This window comes from Chiloscyllium plagiosum, unplaced genomic scaffold (genome assembly GCF_037043375.1).
Source record: "Chiloscyllium plagiosum isolate Xiang-an unplaced genomic scaffold, Cpla_swu_hap1 HiC_scaffold_24, whole genome shotgun sequence".
In the NCBI taxonomy this organism is placed as follows: domain Eukaryota; kingdom Metazoa; phylum Chordata; class Chondrichthyes; order Orectolobiformes; family Hemiscylliidae; genus Chiloscyllium; species Chiloscyllium plagiosum.
Genome location: NW_028270162.1, coordinates 18,016,739 through 18,038,713, shown reverse-complemented (window position 1 = coordinate 18,038,713; position 21,975 = coordinate 18,016,739). Strand labels below are relative to the sequence as shown.

The window sequence follows — 21,975 nt, the reverse complement described above, 5'->3', positions numbered from 1 at the left end:
CTTTCCAACTCAACACTGCCCCACTCCTCTCTCATTTATCTCTCCACCCCCTTGGCTCATAAACCTCATTCCTGAGGAAAGACTCTTGCCCGAAACGTCGATTCTCCTGCTTCTCGGATGCTGCTTGACCTGCTGTGCTTTTCCAGCACCACTCTCTTGACTCTAACTTTGAGATAAGATGAGTCTGTTCAATGGAGAGTGTACATTTGGTACGGCATGTCATGTCACTGAAAGATCTGGATAAAAGGTCACTGATCTGAAACATTAACACTGCTCTTTATTGTGGCTGCCTGATCTCTCGAGTCTCTCCAGGTGCTTTTTTTGTCGCTATTGGCAATGATCAGTTGGAGGAAGTTGAGTTGATTGAAGAATTGCTCAGACATAACAAATTAGGTGTTTTTTTTAATCTTCACACAAACAATATGTCTCAACCACAAACACGAACAGCACTCTTCGTTCCTTAATGCATTGTTTCCCTTTCCTCACACCATGAATCTTACAGCCTATTGATTGTGACTGATCACTAGTGCTTAATTAGAGATAGCTTTAAGCCGCATGGGAACATGTGTTGATGAATTCCAAGCTCTTATAATGCAGGACAGTTACAGAGAGACGGAGAGGTTTATCACATCAATTTACACAAGGGGGGAGGTCAGTGTGAACCTGCAGTGCAACATAGAAACTACAAAGGAGCCGATGCTCAGGAGACACCTTACATTTTTAGTTGGGTCGTAAAGATAGTAATGGCAGTATCACTCACTGACGGACAGACTTGCAACTGGCTGGAACTCCCCCACCTCTCATTTCTGACAGACATCGCAGCAACTGACACTGAACTCACGGAGTGTGAAGTTGTAAGTTTCTTGTGCACAGAAATAGTCCTCAGAAACTGACTGCAACATCTGCTTTGCTGTTGATTGACATGAATGAATTGCCACATAAAGTGATTGTCCAAGAGTGAGTGCCTGTGACCCGACCAGCTATTGTCATGGAGGGGTGCAGAGAAAAGCTCTGACACTTTGCCACCAGAAGGAAAACTTGCAGCATGGATGCCCTGTATTCTCTGTGGCGTTCGGACAGGTTTCCTTAAATGGGAAGTGAAGGGGATCAGTTCCATGACAGCTCAGTGAGCACAAACCACACACCAGCTGGCGTTAAGCTGTGTGAAACGAGAAGATTTTGAGTTTATGACTGGGCTGTGCTGTTGTCTGATCTCAGCTGGCCAAGTATTTGGGCCATTCGATCGGTTTTTCATGTCCCCGGGTCAGGGATAGCCTGACAGAAAATTAGCCAAACTCAATTAGACAGCAGCTCGAGGCTATCGGCTGCAGAGAACAGTGGAAACCGAGGTCAAAGAAATCACGAAGGTATAGGGGGATCCAGTTCCAACTTTGCCCAAGGGAAGTGTATGAGCAGAGTATTGGCCAAACTTTCTGGCATCTTGACTTCTAGCCATTGCCTAAAGATGTGCACTTTACATCTCCCCAGCATGGCAACAGCGAAGGGTGCTGGCGTGACTCTATTGGTCACTTGGAACCCAGCTCCTGACCCCAAAGGTCACAAAATATTTGGAAAGGGGGATAAAAACACACACACGGAAGCCTCCCCCTCAGCGAAGACTTGCAGCAAGACCCATGGTGGGAAACCAATCCAAGAAGACCCATCTTAACCCGTGAGACCTACCTTCATCAAACAGAGCGATTTTTACATCAGAGAAGATCATTGCAGCTGATATACTTTCTCAGACGGATAGCGCCAAATAGAGAATAAATATTGTGGGAATATGGGAAATGCTCACATGGAGTTTTAAATAAAGAATACTTTGTTAATAAAATTGAATTGAACTGCAAACAAAATTTTGTGTCCCTTTGTCCATCTCACTGGCAAGAGTGTTTAGGTCAAAATGTTTTTGGTATAATAAGCTAGTCAAAGTGTTCAGTGCACGGACAACAGCATTATCTGTGGAATACAGTAGGAGGACTGAACTTAAAATAAAAACAGGAAGGTGTTGTTTTATTAAAAATGGTTTATTATTGCATTTTGGCAGCAGTAAGTTCCAATACATTCTGAACTCAACAGAAAAGCATTAAACAGAATCTTTAACATTGTCCAGCCTTGTGTGTTATGAGATTTTCATGAGAAGACAGTGAGATATGGTAACATAAACGTAGCTGTCCTGGTGAAGCATGCAGTGCCACAGATTGAGAGCTGGGAGTTGACTACCATATGCTACAGGCAGTGAGCCCTCAACCTCCTCCGCAGAGTTTACTCAGAATGAAATTCCCTTGCGTGGAAACATTCTGAAGGTCAGTTCCTGCAGGCACCCTCCCCTTAGCTCCAGCAGCCAGTCACATCAGTAACGGGTCACATTTTGTGAATGAGTGCACCAGAAGAACCAAAATTAGAGGGAAGGTGGGGAGGGAGCAATAATGAATCATTTTCCAAAAATCTGTGCTTGATTAACATAATCGCAGTTTTAGGGTGTAGATAAAGCAAGCATCAAAAATTCTTATCCTTGTACAATAACCTCCTAAAGAAGAGCTTGATCTCTAATCTTGCTGGAAACTCATGCCTATCAGGGTCTGAAAGACTTAGGACCCAGGGCATGGATGATCAGCTAAACCTCATGTTGATAGACCTGCTGTGCATTCCCACATTTTCTGCTTGTATTCCAGTCTTATCCGTGATGTTACAAGTTTGAATGCCCTCCATCCGACCCAACCCTATTTGTTCCATTCCCTAATCCATGCTACATTGAGGCCATATAATACAAGGGTTGCAGCATGAACAGGCTGGGAAAGGAGATGGCAACTGATGCTCTCTCCATGGAAATTGGCTCTTTGTCCACTTTAGAGATGGCTGACCACACTGCTGACCCCCTGAGCGTCGAGACCAGAGCCCTTGGGATAAACTGCTCATCTCAAGAAACAATCTGTGAAGAGCTAAGTGAAAAATGGATTTCCGAAACATGAAATAATGGAATTGTAATGGCCAAATTGCCATGATCGTGTTCTTCCGAATAAGCTGAGAGCACATCCTCACGGCCAGTATGTTAAAAGCTGGTTTCAGGGTTAAATATGGCCAATTTCATGTTGAATCACGCTGGCACTGAGTTCTCTCTGTGGCTGGAAATATTCCCTCATCTTCCTGGAAGCACTCAACATCCATATTGCGTATAAGAAACTCAAGCGTTTGGATTTTAGAAGACTTTAAAGCATGTGTCAGAAATCGTGCCTAGTTTTACTAAATCTAAAAGCAGAGGAGAACTCCCCACTAAAATAGAAGGGTAATTTGAGATCGGAAATTGCATTTTATTCTGATAAACCTTAAATTTCCTTCAAGGAGCTTGACTCCTATCAATACTGCTAGGTGTTTAATTTTGTTCAGATCCTGCCTGAACAATCTGTAACAATAATACTTCTTTAACAAAGTGTGTTGCAATTTTTTTGTTCAATCCTTAAATGAATGGCATTGCTGGGATAAGAGACACATTCAAGTTTCAACCCTTCCTTTCAGATTACTATTTCTGATCACTGCCAATTGCATACACCAGCTGGGATAGGTATTTTCTAATCAACCTGTTCAAAGATGTCATGAGACACCTCTTGAACCTCTTGACTCAGAGATAGGGACTACCACTGTACCACAGACACCTCCACTGACTGGGATAAGTAAGGGCTAAAATATGCAGAATTCCAATTTTGTTTTTAAATGGCTGCAATTATGGCTCATTCATTACTTGTAATAAGGCTAAATTTAAGTGTACTCAAATTCTTTACATTTGACATGTTAACAGTTTACAAGGAAAATGTTTACTTCCTGCATTCCAGGGTTCCTTAATGCTTGCTGGCAGCTGACAGATAATTGTCCTTGTGTCTAAGGTGGGTCATCTTCTGCTTCAGGTAAGCCCAAGAGCATAGACCAAAATCTGTCTCTGTTGTCTGCATAAGTTGTAAATATCCACTTGGATGGCAGAAATGTAGTCATGAGAGGAGGGAACGATTCAGCAACATGCAACATGACTGAACATGTGAAATTGGTTGGAGTTCTGAACTGGGGTTACCTATTTGGATTTGGTGTTCTCAATTAGAATATTTGTCCAATGACTATATTTGCATTCCTCATAGTGGTTAAACTGCCCAAAGAGCAAATTGAAGCATTCCAGAATAGTGGAATCTCCTTGTGGTTTTCCCATTTACAGGCTGATTAAACCCCCAGTGCCGTGGAAATTAAAATATTCTCATGGGTCTGGGGCAATGTTTCTATGCTGAAGTAGAGAGAAAAGATAAAACTGGATTTAAAAACAAATATTTTTATAAGTATTAAAAATGGTTATGGCTTTCATTACGCATATCATCTTCCTGCATGTTTTTTCTGCTGATTTTGTTTTGTAAAATTGGCTTGCAAAGATCTGGTCAAAAATATGCGGTTTTGTTGTAAGCAGAACAAACACGCCAGATAGTGAATTCCAAGTAGTCCTTTGTATACTTTCCATATCAATCTAACGCTGATTCATCCTTTGTTTCTGCTCTTTTAAAAAGCTCTGCTGTCATTTGGTGCACCATTACAATTTGAGATCAATGGCACATTCTCCAGATCACCAGTGTTGTCTGCACTGGGTTCAGCAACACTGGCTTTTTCATTCAACCCCTGCTGTGCTAACTTTGGCTCCTGGCTGTCTGGATTGACATTACCCATACCTTTCATCTCGACTGTGTCTGCTGTCTGGTCCAAAGTGAACTTGGGACTACTGCCCATATCATCAGCAGATAGTTGATTGGAGTTGGTACTTGGACCTTCTCCATTTTCCAGTTCCTGCTCTGTCCCCTTCCCATGCTCATCATCACTTTTCTTGCTTTCTCCCTTTTGTTCTTCTTTATTTCCATCCTCTTTGCTGTCTTCCTTGTTTTCTATTATGTTCAATGTGTTGTCTACTCCTGCTGCTTCTTGTAATGTGGTGCTCGCTCCGTCCTTTTCTGAGGTGTGGGAAGCCTCTCCCTTTGCAGTATCAGTCTCTCCTTTGGTTGGCGTCTTCTTTTTGAGGTTGTGGGTCACGGTAAGTATGTCTGTTTCCAGTTGCTTAGAATCTTCCCTGGGCTCATCATTGACCTTCTCGGGAATCTCATCAAATGACTTGGTCGAACCCCGTTTATCTTGCTCATTCACATACTTTTTCTTTGGGTAGGAAGATGGGTAATAGGCTGAAGCCTTGTAGTTTTGCCTCACCAGCACTATAGCACACACTATGACAACCAGTAAGATTAGAAGAACCCCACCAATGATGATTAAACTCATGTATTGGTTAATGAATACCATAATAGCAGCACCAATGGCTGTGGGTTTTGCAGTGGCACTAATAGCCTCATTTACAGAAACGGTGTCAGCACTGTTGGTAGATGTTGATACCTTCCCAGTCAAAAACGTGATTTCAGTAGAAGACATGTCAGATTCTGAACCTCCAGATGATTCTGCTGAGGCTGTTGATATGGGTGCAGATGAATGAGTGCTGGGAAATGTTGTACTTGGACGTATTGTTGTGAGGGCAAGTAGCCAAAATGCCAATGGAATGGCCATTGTTGTCTTTCACAGTTAGCTCAAAAATCTATTTAAATCAAAGAAGAACAAAACAACAGATTAGAATGAGAAAATACAATGTTCAAGTACTATTAAGATTAACTATATTAATTTCTTGGAGGTTAAAACATAAACTACACATGAAAGAGGCCAGGTGCAGTTCAGGGTAAATGTTGAATTAGAAGAAGCCTGGTGTTGGAATTTCTCTGGTCTGGGATTAGAGAGGGGGAAAATCAATTAAAGAAATTCCTGCTCCTATTTGCAATCCAATGACCCTCATATCTGAGTCAGGATTGGATTTGTGAGGAATCCAAATGGCTAAGGATGAGTTACAGCCCTTTTACATCTCTTCTAATATTGATTCTCATTCAAGTTAATGGAAAATCATGGAAGTCTGACCTATTTTTAAACAGCAGATGTAATGTCTTAGACAGCTTGTGGCATTCAGGCTGTATTGTTGACACCTCACCATATGCATTAAAGACCCCTGGATCAAAGCAGTTTTCTGGACCCTGAGTTGTGATGATGTAATTTGCTCAAATTTACAAATTTAAATAGTGGAATGAGAGTAATGTGGATCTTGCAGCTACTCCTGAGATTTCGGCTTAATTTTTGATTTACTTCTAGATTTCGCACAGTTATTATATTTCAGTAGTATAAGATTTTTATTTTAATTCATTTTTAATTTTTTTACACTTAGATAAATGCATGAATAAGAACTTTTTGGAGGGTTATGGGCCAAGCGCAGGCAGGTGGGACTAGTTTAATTTGGGATTATGGCTGACATGGACTGGTTCAACTGAAGGGTCTGCTTCCATGCTGTATGACTCTATCTGGGCTAATCAGTTTACTTGCCACCCCAATTCTCTGTTTGTTATCACAAGCCCCTAGTTTCGGAAAGGTCGTTGATGTGTTTATGGCTCAGTCGAGCAGGGTAGGCCATATAACATCCTGTTAATGAACAACATTTTCCTTTTGGATTAGGCTGTGATGGAAGATTCTCAACTTCTGCCATGGATTAAAAGCAAATTGCTGTTACTTACAGAGCTGAGAGGATGATTCGACTGTTGTACCATGGCAAGGATAATTGTGGAATGAAAATAAAAGAGGATGGAAATCTAAGCAATCGTGCACAAAGTCAAAAATAACACAGGCCTCTTTATAATTTAAACCTACTCAGAGCTTCATGATACAGGTAGACTGGTTACTAAGGCTAAATCACGCAGAAACTGGGGGATCTAACCAATTGGATACAAAATTGGCTTGAAGTCAGGAGACAGAGGATGGTGGTACAAGATTGCTTTTTGAACTGGAGACCCATGACCAGCGGTATGCCACAAGGGTCAGTGGTGGGTCCAATGCTTATCATCATTTATATAAATGATTTGGATGTAAATATCGGAGGCATGTTTAATAAATTTGCAAATAATACCAAAATAAGAAGTGTGGTGGACAGTGAAGAAGATTATCTCAGAATACAAAGGGACCTTGATTAGATGGGCCACTGAGCCAAGGAGTGGCAGATGGAGTTTAATTTAAATAAACATGAGGTCATAGAGTCATAGAGATGTACAGCACGGTCCAACTCGTCCATACCTACCAGATATCCCAACCTAATCTAGTCTCATTTGCCAGCACTTGGCCCATATCCCTCATATACCCATGCCTTTTAAATGTCGCAAATGTACCAGCCTCCACCACTTCCTCTGGCAGCTCATTCTATTGACGCACCATCCTCTAAGTGAAAAAATTGCGCCTTGCGTCTCTTTTATGTCTTTCCCCTCTCACCCTTAAACTATGCCCTCTAATTCTGGACTCGCCCATCCGAGGGAACAGACTTTACCTATTTACCCTATCAATGCCCCTCATGATTTTATAAACCTCTATAAGGTCAACCCTCAGCCTCCGACGCTCCAGGGAAAACCGCCCCAGCCTGTTCAGCCTCTCCCTATAGCTCAAATCCTCCAACTCTGGCAACATCCTTGTAAATCTTTTCTGAACTCTTTCAAGTTCAGCAACTTGAGTTTCTTCATAAGTTTCTGCACCTGGTTCTTAGGAGAGGGCTTCAGGGCCAAGACAGTGGTAATATTTTTTGGTTGCTCAATCCATTAGATTGATGTCAGTTGCCCGATAGCTAACATCAGAACCAAAATTAAATTCCTCTCAAGGAAAATGAAATCCAAGCTTTGGAGATTGATGGATTTTTGTGGACAACTTTACTTAGATGTCAGAAGTAAACACCACAACGTTACCATTGACCACAGAATGCAGACATACGTTTAATTTGTACCAAATTGGAATCTTAGTAAAATATGCTGACATTTGAAAATCCATCTGAATCCATCTGTTTGATGACATTTGGCATGAAAAGATGGAAAGTGGCAAAATGCAAGGAACACGAAATGGTTAATAAACTTTGAGATTTTCATTTTAAAAAGGCCATACTTATAACAGTGTCTGACAGCCTGAAGGATCTTAGTTTTAATTAACTTCCTCACAATGGGCAAGAATGCCTTTGCCAACTTACCACGACTTGTTTTATAACAGTGAGCAACATGCTATGTTACTGTTCCATCTTGGAGGTTAACATAACCAGACAAATACAATTGGGAATCTAGTTGGAGCAATCATTAACTGGACTTCCTAGGAAGGATTGAAGAAAGCAGGCAGAAAAACTGAGACAGAAGAATACATCCTTACTGTCGGGTAGGAAGTACAATTATGTTTTGATAGTTCATGGAAGTTATTAATCTTCTTCCTCTACACCCCCACTTCCCACCCAGATTTCCCAATCATAACCTTTCACTCAAACCACTTTTGTCTGCTGATAGCTTTTCTCACTTCCCCAATTCCAAATAAAGGCCAAAATTTCATCTGTTTTCTAATTCTTTGTTATATCTGCATTATAAATCCTGCAGCACTGCACTACTTACAGCCTCTCAATCCATAATTCACGAGTACTATGTACCTTCCTCAAGCAGAAATTAATGACACTAGGGTGGTTAGAATAGAGAAAGCCATTTAAATCAGAGAACATCACTGTCAAGTCATATTTTATCCTCACCCAATGTCCATGCACATTCAGGTTGATAGAAATATAGCAGAAAAGACCAGTTTTGTGATGAATATCAAAACAAAGTACATTGGACTACTCGTATTTAGAGCTGGAAAAGAAACTTGTATTGCATTTCCCAAAATCATCTTCCATTTGTTACTATAATTGGATTAACAATTTCTAAACAGTGCCCAAGACATGGAAACACATCTGATGGCAAGTTGTCAATCACTTTCAAACTGCATAGAATCCAGCCAAGACAACATGTATAACAAGGAGAGAGGGAAGAAGGGCTTATGCCCGAAACGTCGATTCTCCTGTTCCCTGGATGCTGCCTGACCTGCTGCGCTTTTCCAGCAACACATTTCCAACATGTATAACAACACAACACTGCCAATTTTTTGTTGGTTTCACTGTTCCAGATTGCCAGGTCTCATCTCCTAAGGCCACACCTGAACTTGTCTGGTGTTTCATTCCACCCAATGGCTTGCCAATTTGGCCAGTTACCAAATGGGAAACAAAAAAAAATTATAAATTCTTGCTGTTAAATTAGAACTTTTATATCCTTAGTCTCACCAGGTTCTTTTCTCTGTCCCCATTACCCAAGTAAATATCCATTATCCCAGAGTCCTTTCAACAGCACCAATTCTCCTGCTTCTCTATATAGTTAGCAGGGAGGCAGAGGTGTGGTGGTACTATTACTGGTCTAGTAATCCAGAACCTCAAGTTAATAAAAAGAAACACCATGGCGCAAGGAATTGAAAATGAGCAAAATGGCAACTGTATATCCACTGTCAATAGTTATAAAGACTCACGTGGGTCACTAATGTTCTTTACAGAAAGCATCTGCTGTTATTTTCTGATCTGGTCTACATATGATTCCAAACCCACAGCAATGTGGTTGTTTTTCAATGACCTTCTGAAATAGCCACACAAGCGATTCAGTTTCAGGACAGATAACAATGGGAAATAAATGTTGGTCTAGCCAGCAACATCCCACATCCCATGAACAAGTAATAAGGACCACTGGTACAATAGTATTTGAAGTAGTTCACTTTCTTTATCAGCTTGAAATCAAATTAGGTGAAGCACAAACTCAATGATTATGAAAACAAATAATTTGTTTGGTTGAACCAAAGTTTGTTTTAAAAAGTAAGAAAGTTTTAAAATTAATCATTCGTGTCTAATATAAACAGGAGCAGCAGGGATTCATTCAGCTCATTGAATCTATTTCACCTTTCTATATGACCTGCAGTTAACAAGTGTTTTACTTTAAAGATCATATGTTTGACAGAAGTGAACATGCCCAAGATCTGTTGTTTTTATTACAGAAGTAGATTTCTAGCATGCACAGTATTTTGCTGATTTAACTGGTCACAGTGGTTAGTGCTGGGAGGAAGAAGATAAGCATTACAAAGGCATAATAGCAGTTTTTGACAGGCAGCTCAAGTTTTAACATGGCTGGATTTAAAAGGTTCAAGGTAATACCTCATCACCACCTCCTCAATGGCAATTAGAAATGGGCAATCAACACTGGCCTCACCAGCAGACTTTAGGTGTTGAATGCAGAGGAAATTGAAACCTATTACAACAAGCCACTGAATTGTGTTGCATTTTGGTAAGGCAAGCCAGGGCAGCACTTACATAGTTAATGGTAGGGCCCTTGGGAGTGTTGCTGAACAAAGAGACTTAGGGGTGGAGGTACATAATTTGTTGAAAGTGGAGTCGCAGATAGACAGGGTGGTGAAGAAGGCATTTAGCATGTTTGTTTTCTTTGGTCAGAACATTCAGTATAGGAATTGGGATGTCATGTTGCAGTTGTACAGGACATTGGTTAGGCCACTTTTAGAATAATATGTACAATTCTGGTTGCCCTTCTATAGGGAGGATGATGTTGAACTTGAGACAGTACAGAAAAGACTTGCAAGGATGTTGCTGGGGCTGGAGGGTCTGAGCTACAGGGAGAATCTGAATAGGTGGGTTTTTTTGCTCCCTGTAGTGTCAGAGGCTGAGGGGTGACCTTATAGTGGTTTATAAAAACGTGAGGGGCATGGATAGGGTGAATAAACAAGGTCTTTTACCCAGGGTAGGGAAGTTCTAAACTATAAGGTTTAGGTCTGAAGTGAGAGGGGAAAGATTTTAAAAGGACCTGAGGGGTAACATTTCCACACAGATGGTGGTGGATGTATGGAATGAGCTGCCAGAGAAAGTAGCGGAGGCGGGTACAATTACAACATTTACAAGGCATCTGTTTGGATATAGAATAGGAAGGGTTTGGAGAGATATGGGCCAAATGCTGGCAAATGGGAGTCAGGCAGTTGGAGTATCTGGTTTGCGTGGATAGTTTGGACTGAAGAGTCTATTTTCAAACTGGATGAATCTATGACACTATGCACAATTTCAGAAGTACAGAGTCAGGCCACAATGAGGATAGCACTGCATGAGCACTCATGAAGAGCTCCGGCTGTGACTGTCAGCAACGTAGTGAAAATAGGAACTGAATCTATGTTTAAATTTAAACAAACATCAAGATAATTATATCACTGAACTAATTGAGTGAACGGTAGAATACTGACTGAGACCCAGAAGGTACGATGTTTAATGCAGGGCTTACCAGTCCCTGCACAATGTGGGCCATGGCGAGAATGTTGGGAAAATCTGGAGATATTCAGTGAGGTCTTTCTCAATGTCAAGACCAAAAAGCCCCATTTTCCAATCAAGTGTTAGACATCGAGAGGAGATTCTCACTAAAATGTGGCAAGGAGCCACTTAGCATGGATTTTCACTCATTAACAGCCTCATTATTATTTAATCTCAACTCATTAGTCTGCAGTTTCCCATTCTGTCACGTCAGGAAAGATTAGATTAGATTACATTACATTACAGTGTGGAAACAGGCCCTTCGGCCCAACAAGTCCACACCGACCCACTGAAGCGCAACCCACCCATACCCCTACATTTACCCCTTACCTAACACTACGAGCAATTTAGCATGGCCAATTCACCTGACCCTGCACATCTTTGGAATGTGGGAGGAAACCAGAGCATCCGGAGGAAACCCACGCAGACACGGGGAGAACGTGCAAACTCCACACAGTCAGTCACCTGAGGCGGGAATTGAACCCGGGTCTCTGGCGCTGTGAGGCAGCAGTGCTAACGACTGTGCCACCGTACCACCCATGTCAGGAAAATTCCTGTCACTAGAGGATGATAGGAATCTGGAACTCACTGTCTGTAAGGGTGGTACAGGGAGAAACTTTCATAACATTCGAGAAGTCAGGTGGGACTAAATTTGGGTTGAGACATCTGGTCAGCATGGATGAGTTGGACCGAAGGGTCTATTTGCATGCTATACATCTCTAGGACTCTATGACTCAAAGTATTTAGATGTTCAATTGTTGCTGGAAAATGGAGTTAAGACAGTTAGGTGCTTGATTTTGACTGGCACAGTCTGGATGGGTCAAAGGACCTTTTTCTGTACTGGAGTTCTATTATTCTATACACAACTGAGCAACTTGCCAGTCTCAAATGATGGTCTCAATCACACTTTTCAACAGTGGGTATTAGTAAGTAGCCAGAGCTGATTTTTATTGAAGATTTGAAGGAAATTTACAGGCTCCCCTCAAGAGCCAAGTCAACTCAGGCCTGACAACAGCCTGGCCTTGCTGATTTTTATATCGAATAGCATGCTGATTTCTCTTTATTCATTCACAGGTTGGTAGCCTGCTGGACAAGGCCAGTGTTCTGTTTCTCGAGAAAATGACAGGGAGTTGCATTAGTGCCTATTTCAGATGAGAGTTTGGATTCAAATGCATTTTTATGTTTCTGCAGTCACAAGTCATAGACCAGACAAGGACAGCAGATTACCTTTCAGAAAAGGCATTAGTGAACTGGATGAGTTTTTACATCAGTTTGGTAGTTCCACAATTACCTATATGAACTGCTTAATTCCATAGTGCCATTTAATTTGTTGGTGATGAAATTTGAGTCGTCTCTGGCTCACTGGAACAGGCCTTTGATTATTAGTCGAGGGTTCACTAGACTACCATTTCACCCGAGCCTTCACTTCCCCAGCTGGGTTCTCTTTTCTGATTGCCACAACTTGGATGAAGGTGAGCTCAGAATTGCCATGAGAGTTCTGATTTTTGAGTGGTCTATCAACACAGATCATCCTGATTCACGTGATGATGAATGATCACTTGAGTGAAATACCAAAACGGGGGAGAGGGGTTCTGCTGACCGTGGAATTCTGCTGGGCATATCAGCATCTTCAGGAAAGGTAGGGAAAAATAAGGAAAACCATTACAACTAGCCAGTCCCCAGGAGCTCTGTACTGTGTTCAGCATTGAATAGAGTGAGATTTCTCGCATTCTTGGACAATGCTACAGAGGAAACCACAGCATATGTGGCATTACTTTAAATCTGACGGCATTTGGTGCTTTTCTTTTACAAACTCAATCTGGTTTTCCAGCTAGCTATGATTTTCTTTGTCCTTGCTTAACATGAGAAAGCTGAAAACATCCAAATCAATGATCAGACAAAGACTGGAAATGTAATTTATTGGAAAGCACACACAGGGGTGTCAATATACCTGAAACACTGGGAGTTGTTTTTTTAAAAAGTCTATTTTCCAGAAAGGAAGAAACAAAAGGTCAAAGGTCTGATGAGTCTAACAGAAACTATCATCATGTTGCTATAAATCTGGAGAGTTAATACAGACTCCAAACATTACAGAGAGGCCAGCTCAGCAACTCAGCGAGAATCTGTGGTTCCGTGGCTACATAGGGAATGTCTTTATTTTTGGATTGTTTTCTTGTTGCTGTTAGTTTGAAGTTGGATACATGTACAAAACTGAGAGAAGGGGGATGAGGCAAGGCAGAGGTGATGAAGTTATGGGAAGAAATTCAGAAACAGATGGAATTAAGAAGGGTGGAAAGACAAAAATGGAGAGAAAATGCAGAAAGGAGAGTGAGAGTACGAGAGGAAAAGGCAAGAACCAGAAGGAACAAGAGAGAAAGAATAAATAAAAAAAAAGTGAGAGGAAAGAACTGAGAATGTGAGAGCGAGAGGAAGTGAGACAAAAAAATGGGGCAGTGAGAGTGAGTCAATGAAAGGCACCAGTGAACACAAGAGGGGCAGATAGTTTGCAGGGATGGAGTGAGAAGAGTAGAAAAAGCAGCAGCGATTACCAATTAAAGAGAGAAAGAATGTTTTTGGAGTAGTAAGGCGTATTAATTGACAGGGTGAGACAGCAAGATTAGCAAGGAAACAATGAAAGAGTCAATGTAGCAAAGAAAAAGAGGGAGTAATACATTGTAGAGGGAATACGTGAAAGAGTGAGAGGACATGCACAAAAGAGGGAATAGAAGAATGAAGTGTATAGAAATATGAATAAAGGATAAGTGCACTAAAAGATTAATGATTAGATTAGAGGGAATTGGGAGGAAATGGGAGAAAGGGGGTGGTATTGGAGACGCGAGGTTTAGAGGGAGAAGAAGCACGTATTCAGGAATGCTACAAATCCATGACCAAGCTGTCGACAACATCTGTTTGACTTGTGCATTGAAGAAGGAGTGCTTCAAAATGTGACAGCAATGGGGGGGACAACATTAATTGGAACTCAAAGAGATATACCAAATGGATCAAATTGGATTAAACTGTAGCTGCACGGGGTATTTTACTGCAGTTGGACAAGTTGCAGCAAGGGTTGTGCTTGATAACCCACACGTGTGTGACATTTCTTCTTCTGTCTATATCCACAGGATGTACTAAGAATAAAAGTAACAGAATACAATAGTGCATATACCAGATTAGTATCATCATTGAATGAGTAAGACAGCAGCACATTTCTTAAGCGAAACAAAGTGTCAAATGTATTTTAAGCAGGTTAATTTGCAACTTTAACTACTTTCTTTAAAGAGAGATTCTATTGAAGGGACAATTTATTGGGAGGTTCAGTGGCCCAGTTGTGGGCAGTGCCCTCGAGTAAAAAGCAGTGCTCACTGCTATTACATTCTGAGTATTTGACCAGGTGGCTAGAATGTTGGTACGGTCCTTCAGTTGGACAAAGGTTAATTATTTGGCTTTGTACCACCATGAACTTTTACAAATAATTTTATTTTGAGAAAGACATATTGCAAAGGTTGATACATAAATAAAAATATTAACTCCCCTTAGAATTACCTTTGAAAACAAAAAACTTTTTATTCTTATTGTGGTCACTTTAGGTATTCACATCCCTTTACATTTATCCCTCACTCCTTCATAGAGGTTACATTTTTGAATAGGAGAATGTAGAATTAATGAAGAAAAAAATTAAATACTTTCATTGCAATGGTTAATGAACATCTATGATTCGTAGAATCATATTTCACAGAATGAGGTCATTCACCCCATTGTATGTGTGCTAGCTCTCTGGAAAACTAGTCAATTACTCTAATTCTCTTGTGCTTTTTTTTCCCCAAGCCTATGAATCCTCTCCCATAAGCAATTTTTAAATCCAGTCCTAAGTACCTCCTGGAGATTGACCAAGCTGGCTGTGCAAAATCAGATGGGGTCTAGTCAGAAAATGATCCCAATAATTTGTAAAGGGAAGGAAAAATCCCAACTAGGAGCAAGAATTTTAAAAAATCTTCCACAACAGCACTGCGAAGGAGTGTGTCACCGTATTATAGGTTGTGGACTTATGCCCAAGATTTCCCCGTACGGTTTCAAGATTTAGTTCTGGGTAACGGGTACTGCGGGTTTGATGGGAAAATGGAATCACTTTCTTTGATGTCTCTCCTTGTCAGAGAGCCACATCACTCACAGACTTGTCTGCTTACCTCCTCAGCAGTGGAATCAAGAATGGTGCAGGGAAACAAGCTCAGGAAACGAGAGATAATAAAACTCCTCAGTTAAACGAGCAGATACTGGTACAAAGGCTCTTGTGGTGCAATTGGTAATGTCACCACCTCTGGACTAGGAAGCCTGTGTTCACATTCTATGTGCTCTACAGGTTTGCAAGTTGATCAGGAAATATCTGTAACCTGCTGGTGTTGGATACTGGCATTAACTGGTAGGTGGCACTCTTAAATTACATCAGGTGGCCATTGGTGCTTCACAGTTTGGACATTTGTAATTTCTGTAAAGTTATAATAATCCAGAGGCCACATTTTGGAGTTGAGAATTTTAGAATTACAGTAGGAGAAGAGATTCAGGAGCTTTAGTTACAGTAACTGGTGATCTATATCAGCAACAAATCTGGTGGATCAGTCTCAAGTATAAATGACAAAAATGTCCCCTTTGTAGCCAGCGTTGAGTGAATACAGATTGGCTTAGTTGTAATGTTTTCCGTGGCTTCTAAAATTCATCATCAAAGATCAGTGAAATAGCTTCCTTGGCAAATAATCTGTCAAAACATATTTTTTAATGGCAACAGTTTCTGATGTGGAAGGCACTGCCTGAATGGCTAGTGGAAGCAGTATCACTGGTAACGTCCACAAGGGTATTGGATCAATACATTGAAAGGAAACATTTTTCAGGGGCAATAACACAAAGGTGGAACTAATCAGATAACTCTTGCAAAGAGCTAGGTCAAACACGGTTGGCTGAATGGCCTTTCTGTACTGTATGAATCCATGAAGTATTGGAAAATATCAGTGCTCATGGAAATACCCCAATGAGGCCCAAACCTTCAGAGGATCACAAGGAATTGGTTTGAAAAAAATAATCTCGAGATTTTCTTTGAAATATCAAAGATAACATGGTAAGGTGATGTGCTACAGGAACTGCTAGGGTTTGTCATGAATTACCTGATCATTATCATAAGGCAATTTGTACTTTCAAGGACTCGCTCGAAGGCCAATAACTTGATGTCACGGCTGAGTTATGGGATGAGGGACAGGGTACTGCGTTTCAGGGATGAAATGAGTTCTGGGCATAGAGTTTGGGTTGCAAGCTGCTATTTATAGTCTGTTGATCGAATTGAGACAAGTGACATCATTTCGAGGGAAAGATGTTTTGGGTTTACAGAAGATTGAGGACGTGAAAATGAGAAGAACAGGGAGCATTCAGAGGGTAGCTCCAACAGCTTGACAGGGAGGCATTAGAAGTGATTTACATATTGACCATGCAGCGCCATTACTAACCTAGGGTTGAGGCTCCATTCCTGCTCCCAAACTCTCTGCTAGCCAGCAGACTGAGAATCAATAACCTCCTTAAGGACACAACAGAAAAGGGTGGGATGCTGCAACGATTACATGAGCCCGTGGTGGGGAGTGGACGCTCAGATGGCCTCTCATGAAATTGTTAAAATGAAACATTATTAGACACTATCCACTCACCACCTTCATATTGTCATTGGGCTGAATGGCAAGAATTTGGAAGTGGAGGTCAGGATGTCTTCCAGAGAAAGGGTTAAAATTCAGTGAGAGAATCACCAGCTCCTCCCAATAATTAGCTCCAGACCTCCCATTAGCTTCCCTCAAGGAGAAGGCACTGAGTAATGAATAGAAAACCAGTCAAATATGATTCTTTGAAAATTGGGATATGAGGGGAAGAAAAGTATTCTCCAAATGAAACAAGCTTCTGTGAGCATTCCAGCTAATCTCAATTTGGCCCAGAACTCATTTCATCCCTGAAACGCAGTACCCTGTCTCTCATCCCATAAATCAGCCGTGAAATGATTAAACATGACATCAAGTTATTGGCCTTTGAGCGAGTCCTTGAAGGTACAAATTGCCTTTTTTTGCCACACTGTCCATTGAATCTCTTTTTTTCATCTGAATCTGCGTCAAACGATTGTTTCTGTAAAATAATCTGTGAAGGTCCTGACTATTATGACTTTGAATCAAGTTGTTGGCTATGGTTTGAGATACAGTGCTGTGGAGTTACTAAGATGTAATATTTTTCAGCCGTTCCCCGCTCACTAGTTTTGCGATTTTGTCTGTGCTATTTGCAGCAGGGTCAAGTGAAAGTCAGGGTCTTCTTTGCAGGTTATAATGCTCTAAGCAGACACATCTACCACTAATATCCATAGTCTAGGTTGAATCGAGTGCAGCCAGATATGCCAGAGAAAGAAAAATCAGAACACAAAGGAATAAGGAAAGGGCTGGCAGCAGAGAAGAGGAATGTGAAATTCATAAAAAAAAGAAAAAGTGAAGGAGAGAGTGAGCACTCAATCTGATTTAGCTTGCCCAAAGTGAAATGTAACATGACAGTAACAGAGCAAAATGACTGAGAGGGAGGGAAAAGAACATGACAAAAATATGCATTTGGAGGAACAAAGACATTGATCAGAAAGTGAGAGGAGAGAAAATTCAACACAGTTCTGGAGCAAATGGCTGGTTAAACAAAGGAAAGAAAGGGCTGTGTTTGCAATGCCAAGTAAATTAAGCATAAACCTGAAAAAGTACACTTTATTTTTTCATTTGCTGAATGCATTTCCAGCAATTTCAGTTTTCATTTCAAATGTCTCTCAGTTTTTAGTTTTACCAAATTTTTTTAAGCAGTTCAGGACTCTTTTGCAATATTCTTATTCCACAACACATGTTTTAGATTGAAAGGTGACAGCACAAGGAGTTATTTCGGTGAAGAACAATGGGTGAAAATGTGTTCCCTTTTAAATGTTGATGGAAAAATCGTAAACAGAACTCCACGTTCATTTTGCGAATGGTGAAGACTGAGCTCCCCCAATATGTTGTTGGCAGCTTGCAAATCACATACTTTCTTAAATCTGTAGCATTTGAGACATGGAAATGGAGGGAAAGTGATGAGATGATGAGAGGCAGAGAGTGGAAAAGAAAGGAGAGAAGAACATTTTTGACTAAGTACCAGGGATTTTCCCATTCGCACTGAAAGCTCATAGTTTAATCTAAGACTATCTTCGCAATAATCTGCATCTAAACGATATTTACTGCAATGCAATTATAACTTAACAAAAGCATAAGAGAATGAATAAAATAAATTCTCTTCTTACATAGCTCGTGGCAGTTCAGACAAAAAACATAAACTTCGACTTACCCTGTGACCTTTTGTTTGAAACAAAGTAAGCGTCTTCTCAGTGAATGCCTTCTATGTGCAGTAGAGGTCTTGGAAATAAAAAGTTGGAAGGAGTTTTTCAACTTCTTGTTAGTCTTTACTGTTCTGTGCCCTTGGAAAAGCGTTCTCTTGCCAATTATCTTACAAGCAATTCCCTCAAGCCATGGGTTAGGAGCTAGGCTTGTGGGTTCTTCTCTCTCTCTCTCTCTCTTTCTTTCTCCTCCTCACCAGATTGTTTTCATTAGCTTGGAGTTTAATGTGGGAGAGCCTGCAGGGATAGAGTGCTCTTCAACAGCAGACTTCCTGTCAGACGCTTGTGTGCTGTGTTGAGACCAGATCGCTTTACTTTATGCAGCTGATTGAGCTGCTGGGAGTCACAGAGAGAGAGAGAGAGAGAGAGGGTTGTGTCTATGCGTGTTCATGCATGTTTCAATTGAACAGAAAATCTTGGTGAATCATTGGTTACTAATAAAAGATACAAAGAAGAATGAACAGAAATATCATCTGTTGTCAATGTTTTTTTTTAAACATGCCCTCCACAAAAAAGAAAGTTTGTCTCAAAGTTCTAAGCAAAAGAGAAAAAGAACTGTATTTTGAGCTATGAAATGTGTTATATGTATCTCCTGGGGAGTTATTTATGGAGGATTAACCCTTCTGAATGTGAACTCTTCTCCTTCCCTTCCCTCTCCAGTACTCCTTCTTAAAGGAGCCATGTATCACATGCTGTGGTTTTCACCTCCAAGTCTGGAAATAATGGGTTCAAGTTCCCATTCCTGAGATGGAAGCACATAATCCAGGCTTAGACTCCAATGCAGTACTGAAAGAACACTGCTATGTTGGAGGTGCTATCTTTTAAGTGAAACATTAAAAACCAATGCCCCTCACCTGCACATAAATGATCTCTTTCAAAGAAGGGGAGAGATGTTTCTTTGTGGAGCAAAGGGTTAATGATCCTTTACTCAAAGAACAGCCTATGTACAAAGAACTGTGTCATAATAATGTCGATTACATGAAGGTGGAACCGAAGTCTGTAGGATTCAAGAGATATCCTCTCTTACCATCTCTGTGTACAGTTATGTTTAATAAAGGCTGTTGATTTTCATTATCAAGAATGTGAACTACCTTCCATGAACAACACGGTCCTGATCTTACATCATTAAACCTGTATGATGGAATAGTGATCCCTCAATGAACATCACATCGCTGTTTGAGGTAGGTATCCATGTCCAAATCAATTGTTGCTTTTCCAAAATTACAACAGTGACAACACTTCAAAAGTACTTCATTGACTTGGATGTTATGGACTCATGACAATGTAAACAACTTTTTTCTTCATCCTTTTTGGCCAGGAACAGTTTGGCGGCTGCCTGCTGCTCTTTGGTATCTCCCCAAGGGTTTGCACTTTGTGCCAATGAGACAATGAAGGTTCATGGAGTTTTCTGTAATGGAAAGAATGAATGAATGTTAATAGTTAATAGCTAGAATGTAACATCAATGTTGTTAGATGATGCCACATCATCTAGGCTTGGGACCTGAGGGAAGTACATTGTAATGGTGTCCTGCTGAACAGTGTCTCTATAAATAGTTAGCCAAAGCTTTGCAACAATATTATTTCTGGCCCTCATCTGTAGGAAATTCAGAATCCAATTTTGATATTCATTCATATTCAACTAGAAACTGTATCAGAGCCAATGAAGTCAGATCTCGTTCGCCTAAACTGCCCACTGGTAGTTTCTGAAAATGTGTTGCTGGAAAAGCGCAGCAGGTCAAGCAGCATCCAGGGAACAGGAGAATCGACGTTTCGGGCATAAGCCCTTCTTCATTCCTGAAGAAGGGCTTATGCCTGAAATGTCGATTCTCCTGTTCCCTGGATGCTGCCTGACCTGCTGCGCTTTTCCAGCAACACATTTTCAGCTCTGATCTCCAGCATCTGCAGACCTCACTTTCTCCACTGGTAGTTTCTGGGGAGTAGGTAAGGGGAAATCTGATTCAATTTACCACTTCTTCAAACTGCTTACTGTCACCTTGGCTGAGTTCTTTGAATCAACACATACCAGTTGTCAAAGCTGGGCTATCACATGAGAAGATCATTCAGTCCATTGAATCCTGCTCTAGAACAGGCCTGTCAGACATATTCTTCTACTTTACCCCTATCGCTCTGAAGGATCACTTGTTCTTTACAATACACCATGTAGCATCACTATCTTCTCTGAGGCTTTGAGAAATGGATCTGCTCCAAAGATTAGTTTTGCAACCACTAAATGCAAAAAGTTAAGGTTATTCAAGGGCTGGCTTTTTCAGTGGGTTACAGCATTGACCTTGGGCTCATCCACGGCACATGCTGATCAAATGAAGATCTCCTCTCTCTATTAACTGTAGGCATCCTCCGGAAAAGGAGGTGAAGCCACAGTAGTCTTTCAGGCTAGATTGTAATGAGTGCAAAGTTAGTGCACAAAATCAGCCTCAGTTTGGCAGAAGTTAACTTATAGTTGGAGGACAATTTCATACACCCACTATTTCTGCAGCATTTCATAACATACTTGCAACAAATTCTTGTCTGTTACTTTGTATCATTGTCTAATCTCTCAGTTAGCATGCAGTATACCTTGAAGAGATATGCTTGTGGAATCATCACTGTATCATAGCATGTGACCTAAGGGTGTCAAGGTCTCAGATTCCATCTTAACTGGGGTCATTTGAAGCATGACAGCCTGATGAAAATGGCCAACTGTTTGTAACCAAAAGCTTAGCATTAACCCAGATGCAGAAGTGTGTGGACTGTAGTATATAGAGATGCCAATAGCTACAATTAATGTTTATTACTGTATATACTCGAGTAAAAGTCGATTTCATGTGGAAGTCGACTCCCTATTTTTGGAATCTGAAATTTTCCATATATCAATCCTAGTTCTTCACAGCTACTCGATCAACATTTGGGAGTCAAGGTATTATCGTGCTCATAAAAGTTCCAATGAGGTAATGAATATTTTTCTGTGCTATTATGCGTTTTGATGTATAATTTTGCATGAAAGTTCAAGATGCATCAGGTCAGAGTCAGGTGACAACCTCTCTTTGTGTGCAGCTCAGCTGAGCTCAGTTCCCCCCGTAGCTCTTGTGGAATACAGTCATACACCTAGTTGAGGTTTTGAAATTTCTTCATCATTTTGAGTAAAAATGCCTTCCAGAGAAAACAAAAAATACACAGCAGTGTTTAAACTGAAAGTTATTGACGTTGCAGAGAAGACTAATAAACTGCATGGCAGCGAGAATTTTGTGTTTCAGAGAAACTTGTGAGAGACCGGAGAAAGAAATCTGACCAACTTCAG

The 21,975-nt window shown here is 40.8% G+C and overlaps 1 protein-coding gene across 1 annotated transcript; it reads right to left on the bottom strand.

Annotated features, from left to right (window-relative positions):
* Positions 1–2,008: 2,008 nt before the first annotated feature.
* On the bottom strand, positions 2,009–19,013 carry LOC122562576 (uncharacterized). Its single transcript, XM_043715531.2, has 2 exons — positions 18,632–19,013; positions 2,009–5,602 (listed from the first exon to the last, which is right to left on the bottom strand). Exon 2 carries the CDS (start codon positions 5,572–5,574, stop codon positions 4,534–4,536), a length of 1,041 nt encoding a protein of 346 aa, XP_043571466.2. The 5' UTR covers positions 5,575–5,602; positions 18,632–19,013; the 3' UTR covers positions 2,009–4,533.
* Between the last annotated feature and the right edge of the window lie 2,962 nt (positions 19,014–21,975).